General features: G+C 34.7%; 1 protein-coding gene across 3 annotated transcripts in view; it reads right to left on the reverse strand.

The window, feature by feature from the left end:
* Positions 1-13,112, reverse strand: part of THSD7A (thrombospondin type 1 domain containing 7A) — a 443,308-nt gene that overhangs the window by 43,087 nt on the left and 387,109 nt on the right. For all 3 annotated transcript variants that reach the window (XM_045494930.1, XM_045494931.1, XM_045494929.1), the window contains 2 exons: positions 3,105-3,283; positions 699-704 (listed from right to left, as the gene is read on the reverse strand). In XM_045494930.1, the coding sequence (XP_045350886.1) occupies positions 699-704; positions 3,105-3,283 (185 nt within the window). The remainder of the gene's footprint in view (positions 1-698; positions 705-3,104; positions 3,284-13,112) is intronic.

Consider the following 13,112-nt stretch of genomic DNA (forward strand, 5'->3'; position numbering starts at 1 on the left):
TAACTACTTAATTCCAGAAAAATCCAGAAAATATAGATATAAATAGCCCCTTGGAGGTATTCTTTTGTGCAAATTTCAGTGAGTGAGTAAAGGCGACCCATTCCAAGTGAGAATAAATCATATGCGCTGTTGGCATAAGAATCCACAATTAGTGTTATAAATGATCACCTTCACAATGGGTACTGTATTTAAATGGGACTAAATACTACCAGGTAAAACATTACCCTACAACTTGTGGGGAAGGAAAACGTTGAAAGAGAAATGCCATTTTCCTAATCTTTCAATGGTTTTCATTTTAATCTTCTACACTGGACTGAATACAAATCAGTTCAGAGCAACTTCCTGTCACCCATCCTCAGCCTACCTGCACTTTTACCCCTCCCTCCAAGAAGCATGACATCATTAACAAGAGGTGTCTTTGCCTTTTCAAGGCTGGTGAAGTGAAACTTGTTCCCCCAACTCCTGTATCTCAGGCCCTGATATTAAAATGAGAAAACACAGGTAGCAAGCTAGAAGGACAAAAGGAGAGGGAGAGAGAGAAACAGATGCAAAACAAAAATTGTATGGAAAATGTCCTATTTTCTCCCTGTAAAAGATAAAAGACAACAGCAGAAAAAGAAATCCATTCTCTGAAGTCAGGAGTGAAAAAGAAAACAAGCAGCACTCTACCACGAATCAGGAGGTTTAAAAATTCTTACCTGTGCCTGGAGTAGTGTTCAACAGGAATGAGGAAAAGAAAGAAAAAAAATAAGGAAAAAATGTCAGTGTATTGAACAAAAAAATTCATGTTCTAAGTTTTAAATATTATGTTATCCACACATAAAAGTCTACTTTTCTTTTTTGGTAAATGATTAGAATAATTTTATTAAGCCCTAAAAGAGAAAAAGCAACTCCTAATTATTGTAGAAAGTGAAGATACACAAATGAGTATTGCAAACAGCACAGTCAAGGTAAAAATTAGATGAACAGGATGAAGAAATCTTAAGAAACTGACTAGACCTAAAAATACATATCATGCGGGATTGATAAATGACTGCAAATATTTTGTGATCCAAATTGGGAATGAAATCTATCCATAGATTGATTGATTAATCTATTGATTTTAATCAATCCATCTACATTTAATCAATCCATCTACAAGGATATGAGAATTTGCTTCCTTAATTAGAAAGTGGAAAATCAAAGACCATTTTCAAGTCAATGGACCACTGATTATTTTATTGAGGAATGTAGAATTATAGCAAAAAATCCATGTGACTTATAATTTTCAAAATTAACACAAACCTTGGCATATTCTTTACTAACATGTTACTGATAAATCCTAGAAAATTCTATTTTTTTAAATGTAGGACATTTATACTCAAATAGTCAGCAATCTAGTATTTCTCGTTTTAGCTGGAATTTTTCAGTTGTTAATGTTGTAATTTACACCAGTAAGCTGATTAACAAGTTCGCAAATGTCACCATCAAAATTAAATTTTATCAGAGTTGGAGAGTGACAGAGAAATGATTTAGGTAAAAGAATTTTCATAGCAAAGACAACTTGGCAGAAGGTCTTGAACCTTTAAAAATGTACTAGTAAAAAAATGCTGAGGCAAGCATGGCTTATTTAATTGAAGGGCTGACTGGCTGTATACACACACACACACACACACTCTGAACCTATGTGCATATGTCAAATTTCTCTTTATTAGAATCATGGATCAAAAGTTATTACAAATTAAATTTACCATTGGAAATTTAAGATTTCAAAACTTGTAAAAAATATTCTTTTGCATTATGAACCTTACATTTCAGTTATTCTGTTTCATTAGGGTCAGGTAACTGAATTTTTTTCTTCTTTGCAAATATTCACTCTGGCAGGGAAACTCAATTACCAGTAGATGGCGGCAGTGCAGTGTATTATTTGCCTTTGGATGCCTTTAAGGGAACGTGCAGTAAATTCACTCAAGGGAAAAACCAACATTTTTTTCAGAGCAGTACTTCCTGTAGCATGTAATTCTCCATTTTGTTCATCTTTAATTTCTTTATTCAAAATTTATTTTCTCTAGGGTGTACATTTATTTTTACTTCATCATTGTTATTTTTGAAGATCTAATTGGCTTTATTATCTGATTCAGGAATTGGGCGGCATTCCATTTAGCAAGTTGAAGGGAGCACCCTATAGTATACCTTTATTATCATTAATAATTTAAGTCAATTTAGGAAGTAAAGTACGTGTATTGGAAAGCAGTGTGTTTGGAGATTAAAATTAGATGGTCTGTGTATGCGTGAAACCTATCTACATATTTAAGGTTGGTTCATATATATGACTTAGTTCATTTGACTCTGACAATATAAATTCATACCTTAATATCTACATATACTATATTAAATTTATTCTTTTTTAACTCACATGTAGGTCAAACAAGATAATAACTGCCTACATCTTATATTACATTTGAATTTGTCACCATTCCCTCTATTAGCCTTTTTACTTCATATCTCCAGTAGAACACAAGTAACAACTATGAACAGCAGATAATGAAGTGAGCATACAAAATCAAATAAAGTTCCAGATAAAATTGAACAGGTCAATGACTAAACTGGTAGATAACATAGTAACACTGACTTTGAGGTCATCTTTATATTTCTTTTTTTCTTAACATACTTTATATCAAACAAATTTAAATGAACATCCAAAACCTATTTCCTAGTTTTAGACCCAACCCATATACTTGCTTTCATTTTAAGTAGTTGGTAATGGAGATATCTTTTCTGACATTCTAGGGAAGTATAATAATGAGACAATCTTGCTCTCAGCACACAGCTAGATACAATTTTATGATATTATCTTAAAGGTAGGTGTCGTTTTAATTTCCATTTAATTATATTCATATGCATATACATGCTGGGTACTAAATGTGATGCAAAGATGATATATCTGATTTGGTATTTTAATAGCATACATACATTAACTCAGGCATTCTAAAGGTAAAATGGGTCAAATTTCTTATTTGAAAGGGGCTATTATTTACTCCTCTCCATTTGAAGAAAAAAATAGATCACAGTGATTGTAAACAATATGCAGTATTCTCAATATAAGAATCAATGGGAGAAAATACCTGGTTGACATGGTCCAATTTAGGGCAAGGCCTCCCTCCATTGTATGGTTTTTCACGCAACCATTTAGACCGAACCTTCACACCGCTCCCACAGGACTTGCTGCACCGTGACCAGTTGGACCACTCACTAAGCTTGCAGTCAGAGGGACAAGGGATGATGCAAGCCTCTTCAATGTAACCTAAATGGAAGAAAATGAGATGAGAGCCATTTCCTCCACATGTCACTTGCACACTACCACCCACCATGCTAGCTCACTTAGAAGGTCCAAGTTCGACTTGACAGCAACATGCAAATGCAAAGATGTCTCCGTCGTTAGGGACTCAAATTAAATTCTGCAGGAAAATGACACACACGTACAGAGACTCTGTTAAAATAACAGCTGAGCAGCTGCCATATGATCTGCTTAGGATTCATGCTCACCATACCTCAACATTTCTGACTTTCTGACAGCTCGTGTTTAATTGACAATAACCTGTCTGCTGCTATATCATTCTCATGCTGTCAGAATGATACATTAAAAAAATTATAACAGTTTTCTATAAAATGCTCTCTGTTAATGTCACGCAAGTTCAAGTTTTTGAGTCCATGCAATGTTCTTCCTCAAGAAGAAAGCCAGAGCCTCTCAATCAATATCTGAAAGGGAGCCTTTAACTCAGCACCTTATGCTTTCCCTTCTTTGAAAATCAAATCCGGAGAAGGAGAGTGAAGAATGTTAAATAAATAATGTCTCATATTTTTATAGTGCTGTCAATTTCAAAACAACTTTACATCTTGTTTTCATTTGATTGTCTCAAAAATCTTATAAATGTATCGGGCAGGTAGGTGTTGATTTTCTACTCGATAGATATTCTAACAAATGCAGAAAGGTAATTGACAAGTGTGGGGGCACACAGTAAGAGATGGGGTCTAGTCCATTACTCGTTCCATCAAATCACACAGCCAATTAACTTAATCATCTACAGATGTGATTTGAGAAATGGGTGCATTTTCCTGGAACAGTCCCTTATTACCAACTTGGCATTTCACAGTATCAATTTATCATTAGTATTCTCCAGGCCAAAATGTGGAAAAAGCAAAATTTCCCTTGGTCGAGAGTCAAATGCACGGCTGTTCTGTGTAATACTCTGATGTGCAGAGGGATTGTTCTTGTAACATTTTACATCAACTTCAAGGATTTGATTTTGAAAATGATAATAATATAAACAACTTGTTACAAGGGAACTCTAGGTAGGTTTATAAATTTTTTATGGAGAAAATTCACATACCATAAAAGTCAGCTCACGTTTTGGATTTTAATATATTCAGTGGGTCATACAACTGTCACGACTATCTAATTTTAGAACATTTTCATCACCACGAAGAGGAACCCTATACCCGTTAGCAGCCATTTCCTATTTTCCTTTCCCTCGACACCCTGGCTACCACTCATCTATTTTCTATCCCTAAGAATGCACCAATTCTGGACATCTCATAAAATGAAATCAAACATTATGTGGTCTTTCTGATTGGCTTATTTCACTTAGTATAGTGTTTTCAGGGTTCCTCTAGGTTATAGCATATGTTAGTACATCATTCCTTTTTGTGACTGAATAATGATCCATTGTATAGATATATTTTGCTTATCCATTCATCAGTTGATTGATATTTTAGTTATTTTCCTATTTTGTATATTATGGATAATGCTGTGAACATTTGTGTATAAATTTCTGTTTGAACATGTTTTTAATTCTCATGGGTGTATATCTACAAGTGGAATGCTGGCTCATATGGTAACTCTATATTTAACTTTTTGAGGCAATTGTCAAACTGTTTTCCAAAAGTGTACCATTTTATAATATCACTAGCAAGGTATGCGTGTTCCAACTTCTACATTTGTCAAAACTTGTCTTTTTAATTTTAGGGTCCTTTGAAGAACGAAATTTTAAATGTCAATGAGTCTAATTTACCTATGTTTTTCTTTGGTTGTTGGGCTCTGAGGTCACATCTAGAAAACTATTACCTAATCTGAGGTAATAAAGATTTACACCTAGGTTTTCTTCTAAGAGTTTTATAGTTTTAGCTCTCATATTTAGGAATATGGTTCACTTAATTTTTGTATATGTTATGAAAAGCTGTGTGTGGGGGGGTCCAACTTCATTCTTTTATATGTGGTTATCATGTTATTCCAGGCCCATTTGTTGAAAAGGCTATTTTTTCTACATTGAATTATTTTGGTACCCTTGTTGAAAATCAATTGACCATAAATATAAGGGTTTATATCTCAATTCTAAATGCCATTCTATTGATCTCTATGCCAATACCACACTGTCTTGATTACTGTAACTTTGTTTTGAAGTTCTGAAGTCAGAATGCGTGAGTCCTCCTACTTTGCTCTTATTTTTTAAAATAATTTCAGCTTTTGGGTGCTTTGCATTTCCATATGCATCTTAGAATCACCTTGTCAAGTCTTACCCAAAATGGCAGCTAAGTTTTTGATGGGAATTATGCTGAATAGCTTGATCAATTTGGAAGTATTGCCATCTTAATAATCCAGATACTTGGAATTTCTTTCCATTTATTTAGGTCTTTCATTTCTTTCACTGATGTTTTCTAATTTTTAGTGTACACATCTTAACACTTCATTTGTTAAATTTATTCCTAAGTATTTCATTCTTTTTATTGTAGGTAGATTTAAAAGAGAACCTTTCATTATAGCGAAACAAGACCACCTAAAAACCAGTATGATAAATTTCATCTAGAAGCTTGTAACCAAAGTTACAGTTGAGACAGTGTTAAAAAGCTAGCCAGTTACTACACAGTATTTCCTAGCTTTACACAAATTATGTGGAACACATGCTAAAATTGCAGGTTTCTAGCAATCCCCAACATTATGATACAGTTCAGTTGGGATAGGGTCTTACTTTTAGAAATTTAATGTATTTTCTTGCGTTTACTCACCATTGTTTTTTTATTGAAATCCTTTTATCAAGGTAATTGTGGATTCACATACAATTGCAAGAAATACGAGAAATAATATCAAGAGGTCCCTTGTCTACTTTTCCTAGTTACTTAAAACAGTAACTATAGTATAATTTCAACCAAGATACTGAGACTGAAACAATCCATTGAGCTTATCTAAGTTTCACCAGTCATCCTTGTACTCATTTATAAATGTGTGAGTGTGTGGGACTGAAATTAGGGAATGCTGTTGTAAGACAAGTCAGAACCAGTTGAATCTGGAGGAGAGGCAGATTTGTACATATCTTTCTACATACAGTCCCTGTATTTTTGCCAAAGTTACACATTAGCTGTTTTAAACTTAGTCTCCATACACAAATGTGCATCTTTTGTACAATTTCATAAGTACGAAGTGCATTGAACACACACATGAATCCAGAAACCTCTTTGGTGCTCCCTTCCAATCACTACCCCTTCTCACATGGCAGCTACCCTAATTTCTCACAATGCAGAATTGTACTTTTAAAAAATGTTACGTAAATGGAGTCATACAGTGAATAACCATGTGGGCAAGCTTTCTTTCATTCTATAATGTGGCATGAGATTGATCCATATTTTTGCATGTTGTTGAAGGCTATTTATTTTTTAATGTTTATTTATTTTTGAGACAGAGAAAGACAGAGCATGAATGGGGGAGGGGCAGAGATAGAGGGAGACACGGAATCTGAAGCAGGCTCCAGGCTCTGAGCTGTCAGCACAGAGCCTGACGCAGGGCTTGAACTCACAGACTGAGATCATCACCTGAGCCGAAGTAGGAAGCTCAACCGACTGAGCCATCCAGGCGCCCCATAAGGCTATTCATTTTAATTGATATATAATATTCTATTGTGTTTATAATATTATGGCTTATTCGTACATTCTAATGATGGTGAGTGGATATTTTTTTTAAATATAATTTATTAGCAAATTGGTTTCCATACAACACCCAGTGCTCATCCCAACAAGTGCCCTCCTCCATGCCCATCACCCACTTTCCCTTCTTCCCCACCCCCAACAACCTTCACTTTGTTCTCAGTCCTTAAGAGTCTCTTATGGTTTGCCTCTCTCCTTCTAACTTTTCTCCCCCCCTTCCCCTCCCCATGGTCTTCTGTTAAGTTTCTCAAGATCCACATATGAATGAAAACATATGATATCTTTCTCTACCTGACTTATTTCACTTAGCATAATACCCTCCAGTTCCATCCACATTGCTGCAAATGGCCAGATTTCATTCTTTCTCATTGCCAAGTAGTATTCCATTGTATATATAAACTACATCTTATTTATCTATTCATCAGTTGATGGACATTTAGGCTCTTTCCATAATTTGGCTACTGTTGAAAGTGCTGCTATAAACATTGGCGTATACGTGCCCCTCTGCATCAGCACTCCTGTATCCCTTGGGTAAATTCCTAGCAGGGGTATTGCTGGGTCATAGGGTAGTTCTATCTTTAATTTTTTGAGGCAGAAGACATGAATGGATATTTTTCAATGTGAAGCTACTGTTAACAATATTGCTATGAGCCTTCTAGAATATGTCTTTTGGTGAACATATGTAATTTTGGGGGGACTATTCCTAGGAGAGAATTTGATGCATCAGAAGGTACCACCTAATTGTAAGTAAAGTATAAAAAAAAATCTTTTTATGGGGCGCCTGGGTGGCGCAGTCGGTTAAGCATCCGACTTCAGCCAGGTCACGATCTCGCGGTCCGTGAGTTCGAGCCCCGCGTCGGGCTCTGGGCTGATGGCTCGGAGCCTGGAGCCTGTTTCCGATTCTGTGTCTCCCTTTCTCTCTGCACCTCCCCCATTCATGCTCTGTCTCTCTCTGTCCCAAAAATAAATAAACGTTGAAAAAAAAATTAAAAAAAAATCTTTTTAAAGATAGGATCACAAATTTGGCATAAAGAGCAGGGTGCAGTGAAAGAATTTTCAAAAATGTAGGAATTAGTCTCAGCTAGCCTTCAAGAGGGCAGATGAGGCAGCTGGGGCTTTGTCAGCTGTGAAACACTAAAGACAGAAAAAAGACACCAATGCTAAGTTTTGAATGTACTTCTGATACTGAAAAAGGCATCTGGACTATTGATAATGATATAGAGGAAAGTTTAATAAAAAATGAAAGTACCTTATGACAGTGTTTACCAAAATTTTGAAAAGTGTAACTATTCTTCAAATAGATTGCAGTGTCTACTTAAATCTTTGACTTTGATTATGGTTTGAGGTAGGGAAACAAGCCCATCTCACTATTTTGAACTGAAACAAATTTTAAATCTCATTCTGCCTTTCATATAGCATAGCTTAGAAATTAAATTTATCTAAACCAGTAGGAGATGCTTAAAAATGGAACTCTCAAAAGGGCCAGTAATAATTCATTTTATATTTCAAAGTAATAGTTTATGAAATAAAATCAAACTGTAGAAATGCCTAAAGTCATTTCCAAATCAATGGTATTCTGTGACCAAACTGTTTAATGCTTGTAAAAGCACAATTTTTTAAAATACCAAATATTTCCAAATGTGATCAATAGCTTTGGCAAAGCATGCTAGTATTTCAAAGGTATAAATTATTTTATACTTTTAAAGTTTTTATTTAAGTTTCAGTTAATTAACATACAATCTAATATTGATTCAGGTATAAAATACAGTGATTCAACACTTCCATACAATACCCAGTGCTCAACACAAGTGCCCTCCTTAATCCCCACCAGCAATTTAACCTATCTCCCTACTGGTAACCATCAGTTTGTTCTCTATAGTTAAGGGTCTGCTTCTTGGTTTGCCTCTCTTTTTTCCCCCTATACTCATTCATAATTTGGCTATTGTAAATAATGTTGCTATAAACATTGGGGTGCGTGTATCCCTGCGAATTTGTATTTTTGTATTCCTTGTGTAAACACATAGTAGTGCAACTGCTGGATTTTACAGTTCTATTTTTCACTTTTTTGAGGAACCTCCATACTGTTTTCCAGAGTGGCTGCACCAGTTTGCATTCCCACCAACAAGGCGAAAGGATTCCTTTTTTTTTCTCCATATCCTCACCAATACTTGTTGGTTTGTTGTGTTGTTGATTTTAGCCATTCTGACAGGTGTGAGGTAATATCTTATTATAGTTTTGATCTGTATTTCCCTGATGATCAGTGATGTTGAGCATCTTTTCATGTGTCTGTTGGTCATCTGTATGTCTTCTTTGGAAAAATGTCTATTCACATCTCCTGTCCATTTTTAACTGGATTATTCATTTTTTAGGTGTTGAGTTTGATAAGTTTTTATAGATTTTGGATACTAACCCTTTATCAGATATGCCATTTGCAAATATCTTCTCTCATTCCACAGGTTGCCTTTTAGAGTTGTTGATTGTTTCCTTCACTGTACAGAAGCTTTTTATTTTGGTGTAGTTCCAATAGTTTATTTTTGCTTTTGTTTCCCTGTCGCAGGAGACATATCCATAAAGACGTTGCTATGGCTGATGTCAAAGAAATAGCTGCCTATGTTTTCCTTGAAGATTTTTATGGTTTTATGTCTCACATTTATATTTTTAATCCACTTTAAATTTGTGTATGGTATAAGAAGATGGTCCAATGTTCCCAATGCCATTTGTTGAAAAGACTGTCTTGGGGCGCCTGTGTGGCTCAGTCGGTTAAGCCTCCGACTTCGGCTCAGGTCATGATCTCACAGTCCCTGAGTTCGAGCCCCACATCGGGCTCTGTGCTGACAGCTCAGAGCCTGGAGCCCGTTTCAGATTCTGTGTCTCCCTCTCTCTCTGCCCCTCCCCTGTTCATGCTCTGTCTCTGTCTCAAAAATAAACATTAAAAAAAAATAATAAAAAAAATAAAAAAGAAAAGACTGTCTTTTTCCCATTGGATATTCTTTCCTGCTTTGTTGAAGATTAATTGACCATATAGTTGTAGGTTCATTTCTGGGTTTTCTTTTCTATTCCATTGATTTATGTGTCTGTTTTTGTACCAGCGCCATACTGCTTTGATCACTAAAGCTGTGTAATATAACTTGAGATCTGGTTTTGTGATGCCTCCAGATTTGATTTTCAAGACTGCTTTGGCTATTCAGGATCTATTGTGGTTCCATACAAGTTTTAGGATTGTTTGTTCTAGCTCTGTGACAAATGTTGATGCTATTTTGATAGGGATTTCATTGAATGAGTAAATTGCTTTGGGTAGTATAGACATTTTAATAATATTTGCTCCTCCAATCCATGAGCATGGACTGTTTTTTCACTGCTTTGTGTCCTCATGAATTCCTTTCATTGGTGTTTTATATTTTTCAAAGTATAGGTCTTTAACTTCTTTAGTTAGGTTTATTCCTAGGTATCGTGTTGTTTTTGGTGCACTTGTAAATGGGAATGATTCCTTAATTTTTCTCTCTTCTGCTTCATTATTGGTGTATAGAAATGCAACATATTTCTGTACATTAATTTTTTATCCTGCGACTTTACTGAATTCTTGTATCAGTTCTAGCAATTTTTGGTGGAGTCTTTCTGGTTTTCTATATAGAGTACCATGTCATCTGCAAGTAGTGTAAGTTTTACGTCTTCCTTACTGATTTGGATGCTTTTTATTTATTTTTGTTGTGTGATTGCTATGGTTAAGATTTCCAGTAGTATGTTAAGTAACAATGATGAGAGTGGACATCCCCAGTGTTCCTGACTGTAGAGAAAAAGCTCTCAGTTTTTCCCCATTTAGGATGATATTACCTGTGGGTTTTTCATATATGGCCTTTATTATGTTATGTTCCCTGTATCCCAACTTTGTTGAGAGTTTTTATCATGAATGGATGTTGTTCTTTGTCAAATGCTTCTTCTGCATCTATCGAGAGAATCATATGGCTTTTATCCTTTCTTTTATTAATGTAGTATATAACGCTGAGTGTTGCATTTGGCTTACTGGTCTGGTATTGAGAATTTCTGCATCCCTGTTTATCAGGGATATTGGCTTACTGTTCTCTTTTTTAGTGGAGTCTTTATCTGGTTTTGGTATCAGGGTAATGTTGACCTCAAAGAAGGAGTCTGGAAGTTTTCCTTCCTTTTCTGTTTTTGGGAATAGTTTGAAAAGAATAGGTATCAACTCTTCTTTAAATGTCTGGAAGAATTTGCCTGTGAGTCCATGCTCCTGGACTTTGTTTATTGGGAGTTTTTTGGTTACTGATTCAATTATTTGGCTGGTTATCGGTATGTTCAAGTTTTCTATTTCTTCCTGTTTTCGTTTTGGTTGTTCATATATTTCTAGGAATTTATCCATTTATTCAAGGTTGTCCAATCTGTTGGCATATAATTTTTCATAGTATTTCGTATAATTATTTGTATTTCTGTGGCATTGTTAGTTATCTTCTCTCATTTGTGATTTTATTGACTTGGGTACTTTCTCTTTTTGGTAAGTCTTTCCTTTTTGATACAGGTGTATCAATTTTAGTAAGTTTTTTCAAAGAACCACTCCTAGTTTCATTAATCTGTTCTATTGTTTTGTTGTTATTGTTGTTATTTTTATCATTTATTTCTACTCTAATATTTATTATTTCCTTCCTTCTGCCTGGTTTAGGCTTTGTGTTTGTTCTTTTTCTAACCCTTTTAAGTATAAGGTTAGGTTGTTTATTTGAGATTTTTCTTGCTTCTTAAGGTAGGTCTGTACTGCTATATACTTCCCTGTTAGGACCACTTTTGCTGCATCCCAAAGGCTTTGGACCATTGTGTTTTCATTTTCATTTGTTTACATGTATTTTTTAAAATTTCTTCTTTGATTTCCTGGTTGACCCATTCATTGTTTAGTAGAACATTGTTTAACCTCCATATATTTGTGGCATTTCAGATTTTTTTTTATTGGGTGGACTTCTACCCACTCACAGTAGGTAGAAGGTGCTGTGGTCAGAAAACGGTGCTGTGGTCAGAAAACGTGCATGGTATGACATCAATCTTTTTGTATTTGTTAAGGCTTGCTTTGTAAACTAATCAGATGTTAGTATATCTGTATATTAGTATATACAGATATCTGATCTGTTCTAGAGAATGACCTATGTGAACTTGAAAAGAATGTGTATTCTGCTGTTTTAGATGGAATTTTCTGAATACATCTGTTAAGTTCACACTGTGGTCCAGTGTGTCATTCGAAGCCATTGTCTTCCTGTTTATGTTTAGATGATATGTCCATTGATGTAATGGGATGGTAAAGTGTGCTACTATCAGTGTATTATTATCAATGAGTTACTTTATGTTTGTAGTTGTTTTATATATTTGGGTGCTATCATGTCAGGGGCATAAATATTTATGATTGTTAGATATGATTCTCAGACTGTCCCCTTTATTATGATACAGTACCCTTCTTTATCTGTTGTTATAAAGGTAATAAATTATTGAAATATTTCGAGAAGACTTGCATTTCCCCACCTTCAAAATGACGACAAAAGTAAACTTTTAACCTTTTGTTATTTAGTACTCAGAGTTGAAAAGAGAATCACATGATTGTTCATGTCACTACTTCACAAAGTAACAGATAAATGGAAATTCTTTCTTTCCATTTTATCTGTTGAAGTATTATGGCATTAGTGAGACTTAACATGTGTGACTTCTGACTGATTCACATTGTATTATGAAGTAAGCAGATATAAAACTTTTATGTCTGATCTTCCAATAGCATATTCTAGAAAACATCTCTCAAATAAAATTCAACCTATTAAATTGTTAACAGATATAAATTAGGCATTGACATAAAGACAAAACTGCAAAAGACTATAATGCCTAGCATTCCATTTTTATTTTCTAGTATGAAACAACACTCAATAATTGCCTGTCATGTTTATCTAGCACAATTAAAATCCTTAATGCTACTAGTAAATTGCTAGATAAGCATTCCCTTGCCTTCTCTGCTAAGATCATTTTTGAGGGCAATTAACACCAAACAATCATAGGGGATGGAAAGACAGAAACATTTGATGCATTTTAAGACTAAATAAACTGATAGCATCTTGTAGCAATTTATGCCTTCTGAGGAATGCTAGAATAAAATAAATGACTTCACAATTAGGGTATTA

The sequence above is a fragment of the Leopardus geoffroyi genome, chromosome A2 (genome assembly GCF_018350155.1).
Source record: "Leopardus geoffroyi isolate Oge1 chromosome A2, O.geoffroyi_Oge1_pat1.0, whole genome shotgun sequence".
Lineage (NCBI taxonomy): Eukaryota > Metazoa > Chordata > Mammalia > Carnivora > Felidae > Leopardus > Leopardus geoffroyi.